The following is a 27,136-nucleotide window of genomic DNA, read 5'->3' on the forward strand; positions in this document are numbered from 1 at the left end:
GTCTATGCACGCAGGACCGAAGTCCATACATGTGTAGAGGTGCACTCAGATGAGTGACTGGTTGGCCGGGGTCCGACGGTATGGGCGCCGTCTTTAAATCACAAAGTGATTTATTACGCATATCATATTTATTTTGGTGTACCGAAGTACATATGATATTTCCATGCAGATATTCTGCTTTCTCAGATGATGAGAGAGAGATGGAACGGAGAAAAATTCTCTCCGGCGCCGGGATTTGAACCCGGGTTTTCAGCTCTCCGTGCTGATGCTTTAACCACTAAGCCACGCCGGATACAATCCCGTCTGCACTACGTCATAGATGTCTATGCACGCAGGACCGAAGTCCATACATGTGTAGAGGTGCACTCAGATGAGTGACTGGTTGGCCGGGGTCCGACGGTATGGGCGCCGTCTTTAAATCACAAAGTGATTTATTACGCATACGCAGAGGGCGGCCACCAGAGGGAACCCAAGAGATGGAGCTTAATCTGAGACGATTCTCAACGGTGTCGGGATTGTATCCGGCGTGGCTTAGTGGTTAAAGCATCAGCACGGAGAGCTGAAAACCCGGGTTCAAATCCCGGCGCCGGAGAGAATTTTTCTCCGTTCCATCTCTCTCTCATCATTTGTTAATTGTGTTTTATCACACGCAAAAATAATATTTAATTACATAGGAATCCACTCCTTAGTTTTTAATGAACACATGGCGGAAACAGTGGTGTCAGCACGACGCCGTTTCCAACTGATACAACACACGGAACGTTAAACTATGTGTACAACGAATGCAATGGAAGAGCAATAAATGCTTCATTTGCATCCAGCCGACCGCAATGGAGTGCAGTAGCTCCCGTCCGCCGGACTTGATTTACGTTCTACGCGGTGTAGGTGAAGTGTATCTCTTTCCAACCGAATGGGCAGCCCCGGAGTCCTTTATTCAAAACAGAGGACACTCGTAAAAGGGTAATGCCTTCGTGTGATGGAGGACACAGCTTCGATCACTACCCGGTTCTCCTTGCTGAATGCCTCTAGAAGTTTCCAAGTCAAACTATCGATTCCAGACTTTACTTTACTTTCAAACGAACTCCTTAACTTCCCGACTATATCTCTTGAATCTGTAATCAGGAACACAGACACCACCTCCGCATCTATATACACGGACATCACTTTATTTTTACCAACATTTTTAACATTAACCTGGCTATACTCGGAAACACTGTTGCCCCCTTCCATTACAGGAGTTTGATGTTACTAGTGCAATATGTAAACAAATCATTTTTACTAGCTATAGGAGGAGAGAAAAGTAGTGTATCCATTTATGTTGTAGGGAAATACGATATTACGATTTTCAGTTTGATTATCACTTTTACGGAATTTATGTAGAGTAGTAACATTTTTTTTTCTAAACAACTTTTCAGGCGGCTATGTTCGTTATGTAATGTCTACTTTATTTAGCATATTAATTATTGATGTTAACATACAATATTGAGAGTGCATTTAAATTGAGGGGGTCATAAGTAAAGGGCTGTAAGTGCACTTAAGTTACTTTTGAGAAAATGGGGATTAAATATTTAAGCTTTCGTAAACCCGTTGAAATTTTTATTTAAATTTTAATGTGTGATGCGATTAAAATATCCCTTTCCCACTAAAATTTTAGATACTTTAGCTTACACTGGATGCACTTAACTCATGTTATTACAAATGTCACTAGCATTCCTTTGCTTCTAGCCACCTCAATTCAAAAAAAGCTAATCTGAATTTTTAAACAAGTTGCCGAAAATGGTTGCCGTTCATTACAATGCAGGCTTCAATTCTTTACGCATATTATTAAAAACATTTTGAATCATATCCTCTGAAATTGAATTTATCGTTTCTTCAATATAATTTTTTAGTACGATATTATTAATATAGGTTCTTTCTTCTATAGAAAAAACAACCACATTTCTGAAACACACTATACACTGCAGTGTTTACTTCACTGCTTGAAGACTTCGAACGCAACAGCGGCCGTAAGTTTGTGTGTCTGACGGGAGCAAGGACATTAGTGAAGGGGTGGGAGTGAAGTATATTCAGAAATGCAGGTACAATAAAAATGCAAGTAAAAATAAAATGATGTCCCTGTATAATCACAATAATGAGCATGGACGGGCAACTCGTGCTCACAAGTGCTAAAAAAAAACCTTAAAAGAGAGAAAGACAGACGGAGCCGGCCGCAGCAGTTACAAGTTGTTTGAAGTTTCGCTGCAAAAGCAGTTCACCGCCACGGTGCGCTCTGACGGCTCATGCAGGTGAGCTATTCCATCTCAAATCGACCGAAATATAGAGAAAATTGACCTTACAAATTTCTAAATACAATGAAACTTTTTTGTACGTAGAGAACTGTGATACAATGCTTTGTGCAAAGTTTGAGGCATCAGAACTGCATAGTGTTTAAATTAAAAATATTTAAATTTATCGTATTTTCATAAAATTAGCAACTTTAAACTGTTGTGGCTCCGAAACCCTTTCACCCAATGATCAAAATCATGGTTTATTTTGATGCTGAGAAGTTAAAGTTTATATTGACATATAAACAGATTTTCTTACTTTTTATGGAAATGGAGAAATGTAGATTTTTCCTCATTAAGACTGCTTTGCCAAGGAAAAAATATTTTTAAAATATATGGTTAGATTCCGCATTGAAAGTACACATAAACACATATTTCTTACTGATGGTACGTTGATAAGAAAGTATTGAAAATATCAAATAAAGAAAATAAATAGTACGCACGTGAACTAACCAGCTGACTGTGAGACGGGAGCTAGCCGAGACAAGCAAGGCCAGGAGACAAACACGTGAAGTTTCGTCTAGTAGCGCATAGCTGGGCTAGCTTTATCACAACTTTTCATAAACACAGAAGTAAAATGACGCCCAACGCTCGCTTGTCTTCAGCTCTCGGCCAATGCGTGCGGTACTGCGCCGTTCAAGTCCAGGCGTGTGAAAATAATCTATTTAATACTCTCGAAACTTATTGCCGTACCACTAAGCAAACAATGCCGAATCCCTCTTAATAATGCAAGGTTTTTTCTCAATATTTTTTACATTTTTACAAATAGTCAAAAAGCCTAAAAGTAAGTAAAATCAGATTATCTGTCTCTCTGTATACAATAAAAATAAGGATTACTTCTTATCATAACCTACCAAATGTCAGCTTCAACATGAGCTCTCGTTCAATGTTCTGCAGTAAATGGTTCCAGAGTTCTAATCGCTGAAAGAGGCTTGTTTTTATAAAATACGCTAAATTTGTCGCTCAACAATACGAAAACCGTCTGACTTTCGATAGTATATTTTTGAAAATGCACTCTCCTCAGCACCTTGTATAAGTAGGGAAAAAATTAGAGTATAAAAAATGCGAGGCTTTACTGATCGATTTCATATGGAATAGCCCATAAGGAACAATCAACTCAGCAGGATCTACAGACGTGGACAAATTATTAAAAAAATTGACGATTTTTGTGATAATTCTATTTACAAAATTTGACTTTTCAATTTAGACTACAGTTGACAATTTTGCATATTTCTATCATTACAGTAGATAGAAATATGCAAAATGTCAAATGTAGGCTATTCTAAATTGAAGAGTCAAATTTTGTAAAATATATATAATGAAATCTTCAATTTTGCTAATAATTTGTAAATATGCAAAAATGTCAACTGCAGTCTAAAGTGAAGGGTCAAATTTTGTAAAAATATATAATAAAAAATCTCCAGTTTTGCTAATAATTTGGAAATATCCAAAATGTCACCTGTAGTCTAAATTGAAGAGTGAAATTTTGTAAAAATATACAAAAAAAATCTTCACTTTTGCTAATAATTTGTAAATACGCAAAAATATCAATTGTAGTCTAAATTGAAGAGTGAAATTTTGTAAAAATATACAAAAAAAATCTTCGATTTTTCTAATAATTTGGAAATACGCAAAGATGTCAACTGTAGTCTAAATTGAAGAATCATACTTTGTAAAAATATATAATAAAAATCTCCAATTTTGCTAATAATTTGTAAATATGCAAAAATATCAATTGTAGTCTAAATTGAAGAGTGAAATTTTGTAAAAATATACAAAAAAAATCTTCACTTTTGCTAATAATTTGTAAATACGCAAAAATATCAATTGTAGTCTAAATTGAAGAGTGAAATTTTGTAAAAATATACAAAAAAAATCTTCGATTTTTCTAATAATTTGGAAATACGCAAAGATGTCAACTGTAGTCTAAATTGAAGAATCATACTTTGTAAAAATATATAATAAAAATCTCCAATTTTGCTAATAATTTGTAAATATGCAAAAATATCAATTGTAGTCTAAATTGAAGAGTGAAATTTTGTAAAAATATACAAAAAAAAAATCTTCACTTTTGCTAATAATTTGTAAATACGCAAAAATATCAATTGTAGTCTAAATTGAAGAATGAAATTTTGTAAGAATATACAATACAAATCTTCGATTTTTCTAATAATTTGGAAATACGCAAAGATGTCAACTATAGTCTAAATTGAAGAATCATACTTTGTAAAAATATATAATAAAAATCTCCAATTTTGCTAATAATTTGTAAATATGCAAAAATATCAATTGTAGTCTAAATTGAAGAGTGAAATTTTGTAAAAATATACAATACAATTCTTCGATTTTTCTAATAATTTGGAAATACGCAAAGATGTCAACTGTAGTCTAAATTGAACAATCATACTTTGTAAAAATATATAATAAAAATCTCCAATTTTGCTAATAATTTGTAAATATGCAAAAATATCAATTGTAGTCTAAATTGAAGAGTGAAATTTTGTAAAAATATACAATACAAATCTTCGATTTTTCTAATAATTTGGAAATACGCAAAGATGTCAACTATAGTCTAAATTGAAGAATCATACTTCGTAAAAATATATAATAAAAATCTCCAATTTTGTAAAAATAAACAAAAAAATCTTCACTTTTGCTAGTAATTTGTAAATATGCAAAAATATCAATTGTAGTCTAAATTGAAGAGTGAAATTTTGTAAAAATATACAATACAAATCTTCGATTTTTCTAATAATTTGGAAATACGCAAAGATGTCAACTGTAGTCTAAATTGAAGAATCATACTTTGTAAAAATATATAATAAAAATCTCCAATTTTGCTAATAATTTGTAAATATGCAAAAATATCAATTGTAGACTAAATTGAAGAGTGAAATTTTGTAAGAATATACAAAAAAAAATCTTCACTTTTGCTAATAATTTGTAAATACGCAAAAATATCAATTGTAGTCTAAATTGAAGAGTGAAATTTTGTAAAAATATACAATACAAATCTTCGATTTTTCTAATAATTTGGAAATACGCAAAGATGTCAACTGTAGTCTAAATTGAAGAATCATACTTTGTAAAAATATATAATAAAAATCTCCAATTTTGCTAATAATTTGTAAATATGCAAAAATATCAATTGTAGTCTACACTGAAGAGTGAAATTTTGTAAAAATATACAAAAAAAATCTTCACTTTTGCTAATAATTTGTAAATACGCAAAAATATCAATTGTAGTCTAAATTGAAGAGTGAAATTTTGTAAAAATATACAAAAAAAAATTTTCACTTTTGCTAATAATTTGTAAATATGCAAAAATATAAATTGTAGTCTAAATTGAAGAGTGAAATTTTGTAAAAATATACAAAAAAGATCTTCACTTTTGCTAATAATTTGTAAATATGCAAAAATATCAATTGTAGTCTAAATTGAAGAGTGAAATTTTGTAAAAATATACAATACAAATCTTCGATATTTCTAATAATTTGGAAATACGCAAAGAAGTCAAATGTAGTCTAAATTGAAGAATCATACTTTGTAAAAATATATAATAAAAATCTCCAATTTTGCTAATAATTTGTAAATATGCAAAAATATCAATTGTAGTCTAAATTGAAGAGTGAAATTTTGTAAAAATATACAAAAAAAATCTTCACTTTTGCTAATAATTTGTAAATACGCAAAAATATCAATTGTAGTCTAAATTGAAGAGTGAAATTTTGTAAAAATATACAATACAAATCTTCGATTTTTCTAATAATTTGGAAATACGCAAAGATGTCAACTGTAGTCTAAATTGAAGAATCATACTTTGTAAAAATATATAATAAAAATCTCCAATTTTGCTAATAATTTGTAAATATGCAAAAATATCAATTGTAGTCTAAATTGAAGAGTGAAATTTTGTAAGAATATACAAAAAAAAATCTTCACTTTTGCTAATAATTTGTAAATACGCAAAAATATCAATTGTAGTCTAAATTGAAGAGTGAAATTTTGTAAAAATATACAATACAAATCTTCGATTTTTCTAATAATTTGGAAATACGCAAAGATGTCAACTGTAGTCTAAATTAAAGAATCATACTTTGTAAAAATATATAATAAAAATCTCCAATTTTGCTAATAATATGTAAATATGCAAAAATATCAATTGTAGTCTAAATTGAAGAGTCAAATTTTGTAAAAATATACAAAAAAAATCTTCACTTTTGCTAGTAATTTGTAAATATGCAAAAATATCAATTGTAGTCTAAATTGAAGAGTGAAATTTTGTAAAAATATACAAAAAAAATCTTCGATTTTTCTAATAATTTGGAAATACGCAAAGATGTCAACTGTGGTCTAAATTGAAGAATCATACTTTGTAAAAATATATAATAAAAACTCCAATTTTGCTAATAATTTGTATATATTCAAACAAATCAATTGTAGTCTAAATTGAAGAGTGAAATTTTGTAAAAATATACAAAAAAAATCTTCACTTTTGCTAATAATTTGTAAATACGCAAAAATATCAATTGTAGTCTAAATTGGAGAGTGAAATTTTGTAAAAATATACAATACAAATCTTCGATTTTTCTAATAATTTGGAAATACGCAAAGATGTCAACTGTAGTCTAAATTGAAGAATCATACTTTGTAAAAATATGTAATAAAAATCTCCAATTTTGCTAATAATTTGTCCATGTCTGTACTTTATGATTGGTGCATTTTTTTTTGTATCTGTTTAGTTCTTGAGGAAATTCAATTTATTTCGAGGTAAGGTGAAGCATACGAAACAGATGGCAATGTCTGAGGATCATTATCGCCTACGCTAGGCCGGTGGCAGAAATAAAATAACACAGAAAGGCTTGCAGTACAGTTGGGTGCTGGACCGACTTCTCGCTGCTCCCTGCATGCCTGTCACGGCCCAATGAATGAATCCAACCAGCAGGAAGCTGCCACTTGTCCCCACAGCCTGACTCATGCTACACCTTCCACCAGCCAGTCAGGTAAGGCCAGCTACACAGACTATTGCCAACACTCCACAATAAACCGGCAACGAGAACCAGAACGCTGACGGGAAGCGGAGGCCGTGAACGTGAAGATTTTTGTATTCACAATGTTTCGAGAATGGAAACGGCTATGCATATCGATATGTAAAGTCGATATTACGCATTCTGATGTGTACATTTGACCAATGGCATTCTTTCATGAGTACAAGCCAGCCAACATAAACACAGGTTAATCAACTTCGAAATTTAAGGCACTTGGTAGACGGTCACAGTCTATACCTTTTCCAGTTGTATTTCAGAAATTATCAAATGTATTTCAGATCTGTCAATTCAATTTCAGAGATTATCAAATGTATTTCAGATTAGTGAATTTAATTTCAGAAATTATCAAATGTATTTCAGATTAGTCAATTTAATTTCAGAAATTATCAAAAGTATTTCAGATTAGTCAATTTAATTGCAGAAATTATCAAAAGTATTTCAGATTAGTCAATTTAATTGCAGAAATTATCAAGCGTATTTCAGATTAGTGAATTTAATTTCAGAAATTATCAATTGTATTTGAGATTAGTCAATTTAATTTCAGAAATTATCAAATGTATTTCAGATTAGTCAATTTAATTTCAGAAATTATCAAATTTATTTCAGATTAGTGAATTAGTTTCAGAAATTATCAGATGTATTTCAGATTAGTCAATTTAATTTCAGAAATTATCAAATGTATTTCAGATTAGTCAATTAGTTTCAGAAATTATCAGATGTATTTCAGATTAGTCAATTTAATTTCAGAAATTATCAAAAGTATTTCAGATTAGTCAATTTAATTTCAGAAATTATCAAAAGTATTTCAGATTAGTCAATTTAATTTCAGAAATGATCAAAAGTATTTCAGATTAGTCAATTTAATTTCAGAAATTATCAAATGTATTTCAGATTAGTCAATTTAATTTCAGAAATTATCAAAAGTATTTCAGATTAGTCAATTTAATTGCAGAAATTATCAAGCGTATTTCAGATTAGTCAATTTAATTGCAGAAATTATCAAGCGTATTTCAGATTAGTGAATTTAATTTCAGAAATTATCAAGCGTATTTCAGATTAGTCAATTTAATTTCAGAAATTATCAAATGTATTTCAGATTAGTCAATTTAATTTCAGAAATTATCAATTGTATTTCAGATTAGCCAATTTAATTTCAGAAATTATCAGTTGTATTTCAGATTAGTCAATTTAATTTCAGAAATTATCAAATGTATTTCAGATTAGTCAATTAGTTTCAGAAATTATCAGATGTATTTCAGATTAGTCAATTTAATTTCAGAAATTATCAAAATTATTTCAGATTAGTCAATTTAATTTCAGAAATTATCAAAAGTATTTCAGATTAGTCAATTTAATTTCAGAAATGATCAAAAGTATTTCAGATTAGTCAATTTAATTTCAGAAATTATCAAATGTATTTCAGATTAGTCAATTTAATTTCAGAAATTATCAAAAGTATTTCAGATTAGTCAATTTAATTGCAGAAATTATCAAGCGTATTTCAGATTAGTCAATTTAATTGCAGAAATTATCAAGCGTATTTCAGATTAATGAATTTAATTTCAGAAATTATCAAGCGTATTTCAGATTAGTCAATTTAATTTCAGAAATTATCAAGTGTATTTCAGATTAGTCAATTTAATTTCAGAAATTATCAATTGTATTTCAGATTAGTCAATTTAATTTCAGAAATTATCAGTTGTATTTCAGATTAGTCAATTTAATTTCAGAAATTATCAAATGTATTTCAGATTAGTCAATTAGTTTCAGAAATTATCAGATGTATTTCAGATTAGTCAATTTAATTTCAGAAATTATCAAAAGTATTTCAGATTAGTCAATTTAATTTCAGAAATTATCAAAAGTATTTCAGATTAGTCAATTTAATTTCAGAAATGATCAAAAGCATTTCAGATTAGTCAATTTAATTTCAGAAATTATCAATTGTATTTCAGATTAGTCAATTTAATTTCAGAATTATCAATTTTATTTCAGATTTGTCAATTCAATTTCAGAAATTATCAAATGTATTTCATGTTAGTCAATTTTTTTAAGAAATGATCAAATATATTTCTGATTAGTCACTTTAATTTCAGAATTATCAATTTTATTTCAGATTTGTCAATTCAATTTCAGAAATTATCAAATGCATTTCATATTAGTCAATTTAATTTAAGAAATGATCAAATGTATTTCTGATTAGTCAATTTAATTTCAGAATTATCAATTTTATTTCAGATTTGTCAATTCAATTTCAGAAATTATCAAATGTATTTCAGATTAGTCAATTTAATTTCAGAAATTATCAGTTGTATTTCAGATTAGTCAATTTAATTTCAGAAATTATCACATGCATTTCAGATTTGTCAATTCAATTTCAGAAATTATCAAATGTATTTGAGATTAGTCAATTTAATTTCAGAAATTATCAAATGTATTTCAGATTAGTCAATTTAATTTCAGAAATTATCAAATCTATTTCAGATTAGTCAATTTATAATTTCAGAAATTGTCAATTGTATTTCAGATCTGTCAAATGTATTTCAGATGGTATCAAATGTATTTCAGATGTATTTAGATTGCTGGTAAAATTCATGTTCTGGGAATAATAAGTTAAATAAGTAGTAAAATATCGCTGCAACTGAAAAATACTGGGAATAAATTTGAATAAGGAACAAAAAAAAGTTTCCTTCCCAGGCAGGATTCGAACCACGAAAGTCTTAGTTACCAGTCTATCGTGCTCTGGAGTGAACAAGGCTCTGAAATCAGCTACAAGGATCGGTCTGGTTTTTTTTGCCACTATACTGTACAGTAATTTGATCGAAACGTGTATCTGGTGAGACGTTGTTGTTTACATTCTCCTCTCGCAAGTATTGCGGAGTGGATGACTGTAGTACTTGTTCGTAATGACTTGATCTATTACTTCTGTGCATTAATATAATATGTTCCCTTCCACCATGTATAGATGGCTCCGAAACGTTGGATGTCTCTTCAAGGTACAAATACTCAAAAACCTCGCAACAATTAATCACAGTTAAAGTCTTTTCAGATCATGTTACCTCAACCTTTATATCACCATCACAAGCAGCACTATCATCAACACAATCACCACCACCCTTATATTATATTATATTATATATATATATATATATATATATATATATATATATATATATATATTATGGGCTATTCCATCTCAAATCGACCGAAGTACAGAGAAATTTGACCTTGCAATTTTTAAATACAATGAAACTTTTTCTGTCCGTTGACAACTGTGATACAATGCTTTGTGCAAAGTTTGAGGCATCAGAACTTCATAGTGTTTAAATTAAAAATATTTAAATTTATCGTATTTTCATAAAATTCGCAACTTTAAACTGTTGCGACTCCGAAACCCTTTTACCCAATGATCAAAATCATGGTTTATTTTTATCCTGAGAAATTAAAGTTTATATTGACATGTAAAAAGTTTTTCTTACTTTTTAGGGAAATGGAGAAATTTAGATTTTTCTTCATTAAGACGCCTTTCACCACGAAAAAAATATTTTTAAAATATATGGTTAGATTCCGCATTGAAAGTACAAATAAACACACATTTTTTACTGGTGCACCGTTGATAAGAAAGTATTGAAAATATCAAATAAAGAAAATAAATAGTACGCGCGTGAACTAACCAGCTGACTGTGAGACGGGACCTAGCCGAGGTAAGCAAGGCCAGGAGACAAACACGTGCTGTTTCGTCTAGTAGCGCATAGCTGGGCTAGCTTTATCACAAGTTTTCATAAACACAGGAGTAAAATGACGCCCAACGCTCGTTTATCTTCAGCTCTCGGCCAGTGCGTGCGATACTGCATCGTTCAAGTCTAGGCGTGTGAAAATAATCTATTTAATACCCTGGAAACTTATTGCCGAGCCACTAAGCAAACAATGCTGAATCCCTCTTAATAATGCAAGGTTTTTTCTCAATATTTTTTACATATTTACAAATGGGCAAACAGCCTAAAAGTAAGTAAAATCAGATTATCTGTCTCTCTGTATACAATAAAAATAAGGATTACTTCTTAACATAACCTACCAAATGTCAGATTCAAAATAAGCTCTCGTTCAATGTTCTGCAGTAAATGGTTCCAGAGTTCTGAGCGCTGAAAGAGGCTTGTTTTTATAAAATACGCTAAATTTGTCGCTCAACAATACGAAAACCGTTTGACTTTCGATAGTATATTTTTCAAAATGCACTGTCCTCAGCACCTTCTATAAAAAGGGAAAAAATTAGAGTATTAAAAAAATGCGAGTTTTTTACTGATCGATTTCATATGGAATAGACCATACGGTCTCTTAGGATTTTATTCCATCTCTTTGTCGGACGTTCTACGAACTCGTTTTCTCCTTCCTTACAACGAAAAATGAAACAAATGAATGAAAGGAAAAACGGAAGAATAAATATTTAAAAGGTACTCGAAGAAGTGTACTTGCAAGGGAAATTGGTACCGAAAGGAAGTCTATTTGTGAACTCCAAGCCAGTTGGTCACTTGTCTCACTCCAGTTACCGCCGTTCCATTGCAGAAACATTACAGAATTTTGAAGAGGAGACAACGGATGTAATCTAATGGGGGGAAAGCACAACAATAGCAATAGGTCAGGATCACCGAAGAAAAGCGTAAAAACGGAACGGAAATCCTTTGCGGAAGACGGATGTTGCGGACCTCGCAGTAAACAACTACCATAGTAACTAGAAACGTGCGGTTTATCTGTTCATTATTTTAGCCAGTCTATTGCTATATTCTAGCTCAATTTTTCACTAGCAATTCGCAATATTTGTTATCGTTTTGTATGAACAATGTTCTGTTTTCATTCGTTGTATTTAACTACATTTTTTATCTTATTTTTTGCAAATCTTTGTTTCAAGTCTACGCGGTACTCAATTGAAAGATCAATCATAATATGCCAACTATAAAAATATTTAATATGGAAAATATTTGCCTTGATCTGTAATAATCTGACAATTTCAGTTAATAAACTATGAAAAGGATTTATGAGGAAAGGGTTTTATTCTCGTTAAGTAACTTTTAGTTTAAGTAATGATGGATTTAAAGATTAAATAATAATTACTTTCACTCATCGACTTACCGCAGGCAGGATGAGTACATTCTATCGAATTAGATAATGAAGATAGAGCGATCGTATGGAAAAGCAGAAGGAACCTGCGCAGTTCATCTTACAAGTAAAAAGTGACAATTTTTCTCTCTTACAGCTCGAACACAGACGTTTAATATAAAAAAGAAATAAATAAAACCATGGCGCGACAACCCATGAAGGGTCAAAACCATCCAGTTGACTGCTCCCCACCTATACGTCCATAGGGTAAAGGTTGGTAATATTGTGATACTACTAGGTTCAAAAAGTTCCCGGAATTTGCTAGTATCATAGAAACAACGTACCTTAAACACTATTCTACAGCATTTCCTTCAAAATAGTTGCCTTCCGCAACAACACACTTTTGCCAACGCGTGTAGAGTTCCTGGAAGCAGGCCTGGAAGCCATTTTGTGAAACCCGTCTTAGTGCTCTCGTCGCGTTTGCGATAACCTCTTCAGCATTGAATCTCCGTCCTTTCAGATGACTTTTCAGACGGGGAAACAGAAAGTAATCAGGTGGTGAGAGATCAGGAGAGTATGGTGGGTGATCCAAAGCAGTTATGTTGTGCCTGGCAAGAAAATTCTTTACAATAATTGCGCGATGAGCAGGTGCATTGTCATGCATAAGGAACCAGTTGCTTTCTACCCACTTTTCTGGACGTTTCCTTCTCACTGCGTCCCGGAGGCGACGGAGGATTTCTACGTACAATTCTTTCGTTACGGTACGACCTTCTGGAATGAACTCGTGGTGGATGAGACCCTGAGAGTCGAAGAAAACTTCCAACATAACTTTGCCTTTGGAAGTGTCCCTAGGAAATTTTTGCTTCCGAGGAGATGTTTTCGATTTCCACTCAGATGACTGTCGTTTAGGGACTGGGTCGTACAAGTAGCACCAAGTTTCATCACCAGCAATAATTTTGTTTAAGAAATCACAATCTTCATCAGCCATACTGATCATGTCCCCAGCAAGAGTCATTCTTGTTTCTTTCTGTTCTGCCGACAACATTTTCGGAACTAACTTCTGAGACACGTAATGCATGTTGAGATGTTTGTGAAGAACATTGTGTACACTTCCGACTGATATTCCGACCTCTGCTACTATCTCTTTTATGGTTTTACGTCGGTCGTCCCTCACAACATTACGCACACGCTGAGCGATTGTTTCATTTGTTGCAGTTGTTGATCGGCCACTGCGTGCTATCGCGGCCACCAGAAAAGCGTTTATGCTAGGCATACACTTGAGTTTTTTTCATTGCTGCTTCGCCATATGCTTCTTCCAACAATCTTAATGTCTCTGCAGGAGTTTTGTGTAACAAAACACAGAACTTGATGATTGTACGTTGCTCTGTGGACATAATCACAAAATGCGACGAACAAACAAAACACTATGATAAACAATTGCCTACAACTCAAAACCAACAATCGCCATTACCAACAAACTTTAAGGAAATGACATCCTGAATGTTACCAACAAAACAAGTGTATAATATCCCTTGTTATATATTAATACGAAAAATGGTAGTAAAATTCCGGTAACTTTTTGAACCTAGTATATATAAGTAATATTGTGATAGTTCATTTTGAGAATTTATTACAATTTTACTGAGCGAGAGGAAGATCGGTTTTTGCGTCAACGTATTAAGGGAATGTTTGTGGAAAAGTTTCTGCACAAAACCGGTCCTTCTCTAGCTCAGTAAAATTGTAATAAGTTCTCAAACAGAACTATCACAACATTACCCAACCTTTATCCTATCTCAACACAGTAAACTATCATCTTACCATTAGAATCCACCTAGTAAGCTGGTGTGCAAAACCGTATTTCGCTACTCATTGTAGCTCGCTGAATTCTGCAAGGTGCTGGGTGGGAACCGATCCCATACAATAAGCCAAAATTTCAGGTGAAAATTTCTTCCTCAAGGGGACTCGATCTAACACATATTCTATATCTATACATTATTTATTACGATGAAAGAGTAATGGAACGATGAAAGAGTGCATCTCAGCACTTATGTGGACTTCGGTCCTAGGTTCATAGACATCTATGACGTAGTGCAGAGGGCGGCCACTAGAGGGAACCCAAGAGTTGGAACTTAAAACTGAGACGATTCTTCCGACGCCGGGGTAGAATCCGGTGTGGCTTAGTGGATAAAGCGTCAGCACGTAGAGCTGAAAACCCGGGTTCAAATCCCGGCGCCGGAGAAAATTTTTATCCGTTCCATTACTCTTTCATCGTATGATGACGCAGAATATCTGCATGGAAATATCATATGTACTTCGGTACATTAAAATAATATATATGATATGCGTAAATCACTTCGTGATTTAAGACGGCGCTTATTCCGTCGGATCCCAGCCAACTAGCCACTCATTACGAGTGCACCTCAGCACATATGTGGACTTCGGTCCTAGGTTCATAGATATCTATGACGTAGTGCAGAGGGCGGCCACTAGAGGGAACCCAAGAGTTGGAACTTAAAACTGAGACGATTCTTCCGACGCCGGGGTGGAATCCGGTGTGGCTTAGTGGATAAAGCGTCAGCACGTACAGCTGAAAACCCGGGTTCAAATCCCGGCGCCGGAGAGAATTTTTCTCCGCTACATTACTCTTTCATCGTATGATGACGCAGAATATCTGCATGGAAATATCATATGTACTTCGGTACATTAAAATAATATATATATTATTTATTACGCACAATATACTTAACTTTATTTCAATTAGTAATTAAGTATGGGTTTATAGGATGGGATAGCTTATTTTAAAATCCAATTTTAATCCACTTTATTTATTACAGAAGAAAATAATTAAAATATGTCTTCATAAACCTATTGATTTTCCATCTCAAAAATTGTTTTTAGATTTTAATGTTCTTAAAATAAGACAAATTTATTATATTTTATTAATAAAATTCATACATAAAAATCGAAATAATTTTGAATGTATTCTCATAGATATGAAACAAAAGGTATGAATTCTTTAAGATTGTTTGAACCAAAATGCAACACTGCTTATTTACTGGCTTTTAAGGAACCCGGAGGTTCATTGCCGCCCTCACATAAGCCCGCCATTGGTCCCTATCCTGAGCAAGATTAATCCAGTCTCTATCATCATATCCCACCTCCCTCAAATCCATTTTAATATTATCTTCCCATCTACGTCTCGGCCTCCCCAAAGGTCTTTTTCCCTCCGGTCTCCCAACTAACATTCTATATGCATTTCTGGATTCGCCCATACGTGCTACATGCCCTGCCCATCTCAAACGTCTGGATTTAATGTTCCTAATTATGTCAGGTGAAGAATACAATGCGTGCAGTTCTGCGTTGTGTAACTTTCTCCATTCTCCTGTAACTTCATCCCTCTTAGCCCCAAATATTTTCCTAAGCACCTTATTCTCAAACACCCTTTAACCTATGTTCCTCTCTCAAAGTGAGAGTCCAAGTTTCACAACCATAAAGAACAACCGGTAATATAACCGTTTTATAAATTCTAACTTTCAGACTTTTTGACAACAGACTGGATGACAAAAGCTTCTCAACCCTGCTACAGTATTTTTAATCATAGTAGTAATTTAGGCCCAAGAATAAGCAACAAATTTATATTTAACTATCCTGATCTTGACAATTCTAATAGTTCTAGTATTAAATTTAAGAAGTTATATACAGTAAGTTACGGATTTTATAAAAATTGAAAAATTGTAAATTTAGATTTAAGTATATATTCTTATTGCGTAGTAGACATAAGATAAATTTTATTATATACTTCTTAATTTCAATTCAGGAATCCGCCCCTGAGCACGAGTTCTACTCTTTCAGGGGCGAGCTAAAGTTTTTCTGTTTACAGTATATTATATTTTATGTTACAATTATTAGCAAAATAAATAAATAATAGTACATTATACAACGAGCCTATAATGATAGTAATTAAGAAGCGAGTATGGATGTTTATGAAACGAGCGCAAGCGAGTTTCATAATTTTCATACGAGCTTCTTAATTACCATTATAGGCGAGTTTCATACGACTTTTTATGCTCGACCATATTTCGAACTTGAAATTATTCAGATGTATACATTTTATTTGTATCTGACAAGATCGGAAGTGACGTTGTTCTAGGTCGTGAATTGTGAGATGTGCGCAGACGCGAAAGTATTGATTTTTTCCGAGTAACAATAATGTCATTGACCTTGTGTAATCCCGTTAAACTAGGTATAACTTTGATTATTGAATTCGACATTGAAAACCGAGATGACAAATTGAATTTATTTGATTATTATTTACAATTAACGCTAATTATTATAGTAACAGAACATAACCTTCTGCGACAGTATTGGATTTCCAGCCTCCGTGACTTTTCGCTAATTCTCTTTCGATTGCATATCCGAGAATAATCGATACTTGCGGTTTTATAACGGTACAAAGCTGACTCGTTATTGGCTGAACACCTGTAAGCTGAGTTGTCATTGCCTGAAAACACCTGAACTTTAATAAGTAGGTGTACTTTAATGACATGCATTAAAGGGCTGCTACCAGGTGTATAATTACTACATTTCGGCATGGTCGAGCATAAAAATAAATAAAATATCGACAGTCCAGTCGCCCGCGGTAGCGTAGTTGGTATAGCGCTGGCCTTCAATGCTCGAGGTTGAGGGTTCGATCCCGGCCGAGGTCGATGGCATTTAAGTGTGTTTAAATGCGACAGGCACATGTCAGTAGATTTACTGGCATGTAAAAGAACTTCTGCGGGACAAAATTTCCGGCACACCGGAGACGCTGATATAACCTCTGCAGTTGCGAGCGTCGTTAAATAAACCATGTATATAGTCCAATGTACGTCCCATCAGAGCACGTGGTAACGGTGCAGGACAACACTTTCAACAGTGTGGGTTACGAAGAAGGTGGGTTAACCAGTTAGATGATGTTCTGCCCACCCGAAAGCTGCTCCGAAACTAAAAACGCTGGCGCCGATACAATGTGCATCACAAATCTAAAACAAATGTAACTTTCGTTCGGATCAAATTTCTACACATTTAAAAGTCAAAACTTTTATTTTCAATCATTTATTACCGTAATGCACTGCTCTCTTAAACTGAATAAGCACATATCGGGAATTAAATCAATAGCTTTACCAAACACGGCATGAATGTTTTATATAAAACAATTTTTATCTTAATAAGGAAGCAAAAACCAGCAAAATTGTATGAAACTATTTTGTTTGAAATATCTCAAAGCATAACCTCCTGAAATTAATGACATTGCTTACGGTCCACCCTGTATAATTCAAAATTCTGATTAGCAATTAGTTCGCACGCTGTGGAAAATCTTCAATGAGCCACGGTATGTCTGCTTAAACCGCTTTAGCACATAATACCTAAAGAAAATACTCCATTTCTATTATTTTGAACCACGGTAAAATCACAGTCTACTACATACAGTCACGAAGCTTGAGTTTTGAGGGTGCTAGAAACAATAGACTGTGCCGGTACTATTTTGCATTGCCTGTAATGAGGCGATATTAGCGATCCTAGTGGTGAGCAACTATATAATGTATGCATATTTACCACGTATTGAGCTACGTGACTGTATATACTAGACTGTGGTAAAATACTAATTTTTACTCCATTTGTGTTGTAGCCCTATTTTTGGTCCAGGGAAAATACTCTTCTCTAAGAAAATACTATCTTGGTTCACTCAAAGATAGCGCAAATTTTTCTTCATAGCTGTTCGTGTTTGCACTCGTTGTCTTCATTAAATCTTTGTTTCACGTCTAGTTATAAGAAGTAGGCTACTTACTTACAAATGGCTTTTAAGGAACCCGAAGGTTCATAGCCGCCCTCACATAAGCCCGCCATCGGTCCCTATCCTGTGCAAAATTAATCCAATCTCTATCATCATACCCCACCTCCCTCAAATCCATTTTAATATTATCCTCCCATCTACGTCTCGGCCTCCCTAAAGGTCTTTTTCCCTCCGGTCTCCCAACTAACACTCTATATGCATTTCTGGATTCGTCCATACGTGCTACATGCCCTGCCCATCTCAAACGTCTGGATTTTATGTTCCTAATTATGTCAGGTGAAGAATACAATGCGTGCAGTTCTGTGTTGTGTAACTTTCTCCATTCTCCTGTAACTTCATCCCGCTTAGCCCCAAATATTTTCCTAAGCACCTTATTCTCAAACACCCTTAACAAGTAGGCTATGCAATAGAAAATCTATTTTACGCCAATCAGTAGTAAAATCTATTAAAAACATTCTAGGCTAATAATCTACTGTCCACACCTGTGGAGCAACGGTCAGCGCGTCTGGCCGCGAAACCAGGTGGCCCGGGTTCGAATCCCGGTCGGGGCAAGTTACCTGGTTGAGGTTTTTTCCGGAGTTTTCCCTCAACCCAATACGAGCAAATACTGGGTAACTTTCGGTGCTGGACCCCGGACTCATTTCACCGGCATTATCACCTTCATTTCATTCAGACGCTAAATAACCTAGATGTTGATACAGCGTCGTAAAATAAACCAATAATCTACTGACAACAATTTCAATAGTATGGGGCACAACATAGGGTTAAGAAAACACGAATGCTCCCGAAAGTAACACATGCAATGCTCACTACAATTCTTATATAAAAACACCTACAGGGCACCGAACCTAGGTCCCTCTCTGTCTAGCGGAAAGATGTCTGGTACGTTAGGAAAGGCCTCAGAGTAAAGAGTTTGAATTGGGCAGTCACTTTATTTTTTTTCTCGTCTACAAAACATGAGTTAAAAGGCAGTATGCTTAAAGCAACGTTCCCAGAACAAAATCTTATACACCACAGACTTTTGCACAAATGTTAAGATTATTTTCGTAAACCTCTGTGTTGTACTGCACCAAATGGCTACAAAATCGCGATCCTCCGAATTTCCTTTTGTGGCCCTTTCAAATACGTAATACAATATACTATATAAAATCATTGTTTATTATATGATTAATGCATTTCACTTTTTTAATTGAAGATAATGTTATGTTTTGGGGTTGTAAATTCTATGATACATTTTAATACATATGCAAAATTACCATCATTGATGGGAAATCACTCGGAAAAAGAAAATCAGGTAAGAAATGTTTTAAAACATGGGAAATCACTCCGACTACAAAAAATAACAGAATTTATAAAGGAACAGATAGGATTATAAGTACTTTCCTGTAAGTAATTTGTAAAAATGCAAGTTCACCAGGGTCGTTTATAGCATTTTCTTTTGGTGGAAGGGAAGTAAGAAAAACAATTCAAAACTACTGAAGAGTAGGGCTAGTTCCTTCTTAAAACTACATTACTTGAAGTAGATTGTTTATCGTTTATAAGTAAATTATTTATTTAATAATTTACTATTGATTTATTTAATATTTAAATGAAATGTTTCTCTTTCTTAGTGACATTCAATGCATTAAAATGAATTCATATACGTATAAAAAGCTACCCAGAAATTAATAAATCTCTAAAACTAAATGTTAATAGTTAGGCTATACGAAATCATAAACTTTTTTTTTTACCTCATTTAATTTTTCTAAGTGATTTCACATGTATGACGCTGGGTTTGTACATATTAAAATGTCTCCAAGAATTTCTGCGCTTTTTGCATCATTTTATTTTATTTAACTCATTCCTTCATTTTTTCTAGTCAATTCCCATTCATTACTGTGATTTTATACGTATTAAAAGTCTTCCAAAATTTACACCCATAAAACGTATGATTAGGCAAATCAAAAATACCAAAAAACACGTAACTACATATGCCTAGGCTACGTTGAAGTTAATTTCCATAAAAATTGTGGGACACTATTTGAATCTGGTTGAATTAATTAGATTCTCTTTCAGCAAAATGTTTGTTTTTTTTTTGTATACTTTGTATGTCTTATTTATTTTGACCTGCTGTTCAAATTTTATTATGCTTTATATTATATATTATGTCTGATTTCTACTTACTTGTTGTTTACATTTTATTTTTATTATCTTATTCAGTTTTGTGTGTAAAATTGTAGTGTACTTTGTAAATTTGTAGTGTTTTTTGTAACGCAGTTTTACTCCTGGTTGAATGTTAGAGAAGGCCGTATGGCCTTAACTCTGCCAGGTTTAAATAAATCAATATTATTATTATTATTAATTGTAGATTTTCCTCATGCATACGCGGAGTTATGGGAGGTACTGCCCTTTAGGCCTACATTACAAGAATTTCTGGGCTTTTTGCCTCATTTTATTTTATTTAACTCATTTCTTCATTCTTTCTAGTCAATTCCCATTCATTACTGTGATTTTATACGTATTAAAAATCTCCCAAAATTTACACCCATAAAACTTATGATTAGGTCTATAGAAAATACGAAAAACACGTAACTACATAGGCCTAGGCTACGTTGAAATTAATTTCCATAAAAATTGTGGGACACTATTTGAATCTGGTTTAATTTATTAGATTCTCTTTCAGCAAAATGTTTAATTGTAGATTTTCCTCATGCATACGCGGAGTTATGGGGGGCACTGCCCCCCCCAAACTTGTCTGACCTCTTTTTTTTTCTATTATTCTATTGAATTCAAAAGATCTTTTTTGCTTTTGTTTATGATTAAGTTTCTGTATAAATTGATGAATTAATGTCTTCAGATCCTGTGTCTGGACTATAATATTTATTTTAAATTTCTGAATGTATAAGAATTCCTATACCTCATTTGAGGAATGGAAGCACTGTAATGTTTCTTTTATAACAGCCTGTACTCATGTTTTAGAAATCTGCAAGTGTTCAGGCCGCCACTTGGAGAAATATGAATAACATACTGCACAACAATGCAGAAAAAAGAAAAGTGATCCCAGTATAATGAGTAAACTTAAAGATGGGATTAAATAAACTAATTAGAATTTACATTTCATATGATATCTTCAGGAAGGTAAGCTTCATATAAAAAAGTTTCTGTTAACACTCTTACGTAGTTTCATTGATATATGCATGTGTTTCTATACGAGAGAGAAAAAGAAAGAGATAGTTTTAAGTTATGCCCTATTATAATTTGTAGAAGACCTACAGTTCAAGCCCTATACAACTCGATTCGAAACATCGCGGATATGGATGTAACACTGTAAGAAACATGCCCCCCGAAAATACCTTTATTAAGGGGAGGCAGGGGTGAATATTTCAAAATCCACAAAATTTATCCGATTTGTTTGAAATTGATCATGGATGCCAAGTATGTTATTAGTAATGGACATATCAAGTTTCAACTTTCTCAGTACAATAGTTCTGTAAATATTAATAATTTTATAAAACTTTATATCGTTTGATATAAAATGCTCCATGCACCATATTGTAAGAAATTTTCAATATTTCTTTTTATTTATACCTGTTCAGAGAAGGTATATAAATAATGATAAGTATTAGTTTATTATGGGAATAATATAGTAATACAGTTATCTTGGTTTTAATTTCATACTTTTAAGGGCACAAAATCAAAAACTAACATCGGGATATCAAAATAAAGATAATAAAAATGGAAAAAACCAAATTTTCATTTTTTCTTCAGTTTTGTTCGGAAATTTCACCTCTGCCTCCCCTTATAATCATATTCCGATATACTGTACCACGGTCAAGCTATAACGGAGGAAGGAGGTAAATGATGTCTCCCATAACCCCGTTATATGGGAATCCTATGGTTTTGCTTTGCCCCCCTCCAAGGAAATGGTTCTCTCTCCTGCTATGTCCTCATGTAACAACACAAATAGCACGTCTTTAAGTTGTGAATAAAAACAGACCCAGAACTAGCGTTAATCTCACACTGCCATACAATGAAAAACTTTTAATTGCTATAATTCAGGTATAAATCACGTCAAAATGACTATATAATTCTAATTCAAAGCTATTTAAATCAAACAACGATAATATGGTTCATTAAAATCTAGCATAAGAACTTGTCACCAATAAAAACAATTTACAAACTTCGCAAAACTTTAAGGGCCTATCTGCGTATATCAATCCTACACCACTTTCAGACCCTGTGAATAACCCTACTTGACTTCCTTACAAACGAAAGTTTTAAATGAAACACAATCCGGCGCTAATTTGTATTCAAATTCGCAGGTGGGCAGAGGGCTGGAACGACTATAGCATCACCAATGACAAAATAATTAGCGTGCACAAACCATTTAAAAAGGGGCGTGACAAGTTTTTACCTGGCAAAAGGCGTATGCTCCACATGATACACGTTCGTAATAGGCTCCTTTTTGATGAGTTTCGCAAGACGATCTTCAGCAATACTCAAAAGCCCGTCGTGGCCAGAGTTCAAACAAACACCATCAACAAAATTTGGCATAGACATTTTCAGCGCCAAATTCGAAATGACATATGCCCACGAAAACGTTCAAATATGTGTAAAGTTTTAATAATGCACTGTAACTTAACTAAATTTACTTGTGCTTGTCCGTGAATGCTATGAGTAAAGCATTTATCCGGCAAAACATGACGCTCTAATCAACACAACAAACACGAAATTTCCGTTACACGCCGAAAGAACTTCAAATCAATTAAAGGTTATTAATCACTTATGTACACTCTTCATCGCTGTTCACAAGTTCAATAACACGTATTAAATATGCGCTGAAAAACTTCAAAAAAGATTTACGAATTCCATTAAACTTCGAAGCAGAACACATGAAAACAATACAATTTTATTACTACAACTGTTCATCACAACCGCCCTCTTCGCACTTCGTGATGTCACTGACAGAGCAAGAATAAAGAAATTTGCCACTGCAAGCGCTGCAATCGCACGCAACCAACATAAGAAAATTAAATTTATTCACAAACTGCGGGAAAGTTATTATACAAGAGAGCAGCACCGGGCAATTTAATTCTCCTACAGATGTCTCTACCGATTACCGGATTTCTATTGCATATTACATTACTGACGTCATAAACGGCGGTATGTTCGAATGTATAACGTAAAATAAAATTTATTTTTCTACTCCAACAATATAAACAGTCTCTCGTTGGTGAAAATCTTGCATATCATGCGACATTATTGTAGCGTAAAATATTACCATGACAACATTGATATGACCACTAAATCGTCATGACTTCTATTATGACAACATAACTTGTGCTATGAAGTTAATATTATGAAAAATTTTGTCATGCGATAATATTTAATACATATTATATTTAATATTAATTAAAACAGAAAATCAACATCCCGAATTTAAAAGAAAACTTACAAATTAAACCAAACCCTTTAACTCTATTCAATATAGAATATAATCTAAATTTAACAGAAGAATCACTGAAATCAGAAGTAAACACTGAAATAATGAAACAATTGTCTTTAGAGACAATTAATATTAGGTACCCTCCACAAAACTGGATTCATTTATACACCGACAGATCCTTGATCTCCAGAGAACAAGGTGCCGGTGCAGGTGTTACGTGCTGTCTCTTCTCACTTTATAGATCTCTTGGGTATGGAACAACAAGTTTTGATGGAGAAATCATTGCAATAAGTGAAAGTCTCAGGAATCTTCAGTGCCACATCAATAAATTTAAGAATGCAGTTATATGGTCAGACTCCAAAGCAGCTATTCTATCAATCGTCTCTAAACACACACCTTCATCTCAAACAGCAGAAATAACTAAAATGCTCTCTGAATTAATATCACTCAATAAAAGAATTGTATTCCAATGGATACCATCCCATTGTGGAATCCTGGGAAACGAGAATGCGGATGCTTTAGCAAAGAAGGGCAGCACTGCTATTTACAGACCTGTTACTAAATCTACGTTTTACTCTGTGAAAAGATTTATTAAATCTACATACTTAAGACTTCAACAAACAAAATTTGATAACACAATCCCAAGGGAAAAAATGGAACTCTCTGCATCAAAATCCACAGTTAATTCCTGATTTACCACGAAAATCATCTGTAGCTGCATTTAGATTGGCAACAGGCCATGATTGTTTGGCCAAACACCTGCATAGAATTGGAATATATCAGTCCCCTAACTGCCCATTGTGCAACTCAAACCAAGAAATGGATTCGGAACACCTCAAAATCTGTGCTTCAGTGGCTGGCCATGATAATATCTTTGAAAAATATTGGAGTGCAAGAGGTCAAATGACTTTATTGTCAAATGCCTGGCATTAGAAAACAACAACATTTTTAATACATCATTGTTGTATTAGCAACACCTTTCTTTCATAGACCATGATATCAAACTATCCATCATTACAAAATTGATATATTATTTTTTATTGATTGTTTTATAATGCTGTTGTATAAAAGATAACGAATTTTTTGTCACAGGAAATTAAAGAATTTTAATGGAATCGTTACCAGCCACATTTCCAGAAATAATCCGCAAGAAAGTAGACAGATTGACCGTTATAATGAGATTATTTTGAGAACAATAACTCTTTCTTTAAAATCAAAACATAGTATGTCCATAAGACAATGGGAACATGCTCCAATGAAACCCCTCATAGACGTGTTTCACCACCCTTGTCACTCCTCTAATAGAAGTTCTCTACAAGATATTATAGCCTGCTAATGAAGAAACATTTACATCAGAGGAAATATTATGATTCTTTAGTTGAAGAAGTGGAAATGATAGAAGTAAATCCTAACTAAGCTATTGTCAAACAGTTTGATAGGAAGAAAGTTACTGGTTCTAGCAATCACTTAGCTCCCACAGGCAATTCTCTGGATATATGTGTTGAAAACCTCACCGCCAAATAACACTGAGCCTCCAACTCACTCCACTCAAGGATCAACATTGGAACCATCTGATCTTTTGGATAATTCTGAAGAAGCAACTTCCATGCCTCAAGGAGTATGTCCAAAGTCTCTAAGGAAACTCTTTGTCGCACAAATAGGGAGAGAGAATCTGCTGAGTATTTAAAAGACTATGTTACATACAATAATCACTTTGGGATGTCATTCATTTATTTATGATTAGAGAGCGGAATGTAGGCAAAAACCTATTTTCTTTTCTTGATACATACAGGCTTGAGATTTAATATTTACATTTTTCATGGAAGTATAGCTACAAATAAATGGGTTTTATAGTGCCTAAAAATGCCTATTTTTTTATTTTTCCATCATTTTTCGTAATTGTTTACTGTTTTTCTTAACATCCTGTATCGTTTACATTCCAAGACAGATAACACCTCCTTCCTATCAGTGAACAACACAATAGAGAAATACCTCCGGGCCACCCCTTCTCATTCTTACAATCTTTCAATCCTAAAATTCCAACTTTCAGTCGGCCTGGGTAGCGTAGTGGATATATTGCTGGCCTTCCATGCTTGAGGTTGTGGTTTCGATCTTCGATCCTGGCCCAGATCAATGGCATTTAAGTGTGCTTAAATGTGACAGGCTCATGTCAGTAGATTTATTGGCATGTAAAACAACTCCTACGGGACAAATTATTATTATTATTATTATTATTATTATTATTATTATTAGCCTATTATTTCATTTATTATTAATTTTTTTTTGTATCCAGTTTTCATTCTTGGTCACACCCGACCTCAAGCATCTTGCTTTTTCGGGTGTGACCCAGTTACATTGTATTTATACAATAATTTGTAATATGTAGGCTATTTTACTACGAGATTAGTAATAAATTTCGAATTTTGAAGAATATTCATATACGAGTATTACAATAGTATTGTAAAATATTTGTTATTGTAATATAATAAATTTTTAAATTATAGACATCAGCTCAAAGAATTTTGAGTGACCACAAGGGTCCTGAATACAATAAACATGTACAATATAATGTGATGTGATACATTAAAGAAAAAAGAAAGCTAAATGTTGAAGGCAAATATAAGTTGATTAATTGAAACAGAGATGATGATGTAATATTTGAAGAGAATCCTTGATAATATTTATAAGAATAGACATTACATAACCAAAAGGAATGTGAAGTTCCTTAAGATAATTCCACGTGAATTTTGTGATTGAACCTCTACTGCCAAACAGCAAACCAATGACGGACCATTGTTTAAGAGGGACGTTGTACTTTTGAGAAAGATACGGCAGACAAGGTTCATATATGGACTTCTTCTCAATATCAACTTCGGTGGCCTGATTTAGGTTTCTTTCGAAACGGATAGTAGGGTCAAGAACAAGAGTCCGTTTTAAGCGTCCGTTGATAGCAATAATGTCTGCCCGTCTAAAAGAACCGTCTTTGTAATCTAAAAAAAAAAAAAAAAAAAACTATTGTATATCTATTATATCTCATGGAATGAGGAAGCGATTATGAAGTAGTTAACGAGAAGGCTCCGCATGTTAAATTTAAATGCGAGGAGTATGAAGACAGAAATGAAATATCTAATTTTATACTTCAAATCCCAAACATTTTTACAATCCCACCCATGCTCACAATAACAATCACGGACAGCGTAAACGTTTGACGAACTTATAGAAATCTGATGAATTCCTTGCCACTTTTATCTGAAAATTATTTTTCTGATATGCGTCTCGTTCCCAGATATTTGACTTGTAAATCCTGAATATGAACAAAAGCGGACAAAAATAATTTAAGAGAAATTGCTATCAGCATAGAAGTTTCAAACCACTTTTTCTGTACGAGTGTTGCTGAAAACTCGAATTCCTG

At 33.1% G+C, this 27,136-nt stretch overlaps 1 protein-coding gene and 2 non-coding genes across 3 annotated transcripts in view; 1 reads left to right on the top strand and 2 right to left on the bottom strand.

The window, feature by feature from the left end:
- Nucleotides 1-23,233, bottom strand: part of LOC138700987 (serine/threonine-protein kinase 17A-like) — a 379,686-nt gene extending 356,453 nt beyond the window's left edge. Inside the window, exon 1 of the mRNA XM_069827447.1 lies at nt 22,693-23,233. Coding sequence (XP_069683548.1) covers nt 22,693-22,838 — 146 coding nt within the window. The 5' untranslated portion in view covers nt 22,839-23,233. The remainder of the gene's footprint in view (nt 1-22,692) is intronic.
- TRNAS-GGA (transfer RNA serine (anticodon GGA)) lies at nt 221-292 on the bottom strand. Its single transcript has one exon. It is a non-coding gene; the product is annotated as a tRNA-Ser (tRNA).
- Nucleotides 521-592, top strand: TRNAS-GGA (transfer RNA serine (anticodon GGA)). The gene has a single exon. It is a non-coding gene; the product is annotated as a tRNA-Ser (tRNA).
- Nucleotides 23,234-27,136: the final 3,903 nt, after the last annotated feature.

Source organism: Periplaneta americana, chromosome 6, assembly GCF_040183065.1.
Source record: "Periplaneta americana isolate PAMFEO1 chromosome 6, P.americana_PAMFEO1_priV1, whole genome shotgun sequence".
Lineage (NCBI taxonomy): Eukaryota > Metazoa > Arthropoda > Insecta > Blattodea > Blattidae > Periplaneta > Periplaneta americana.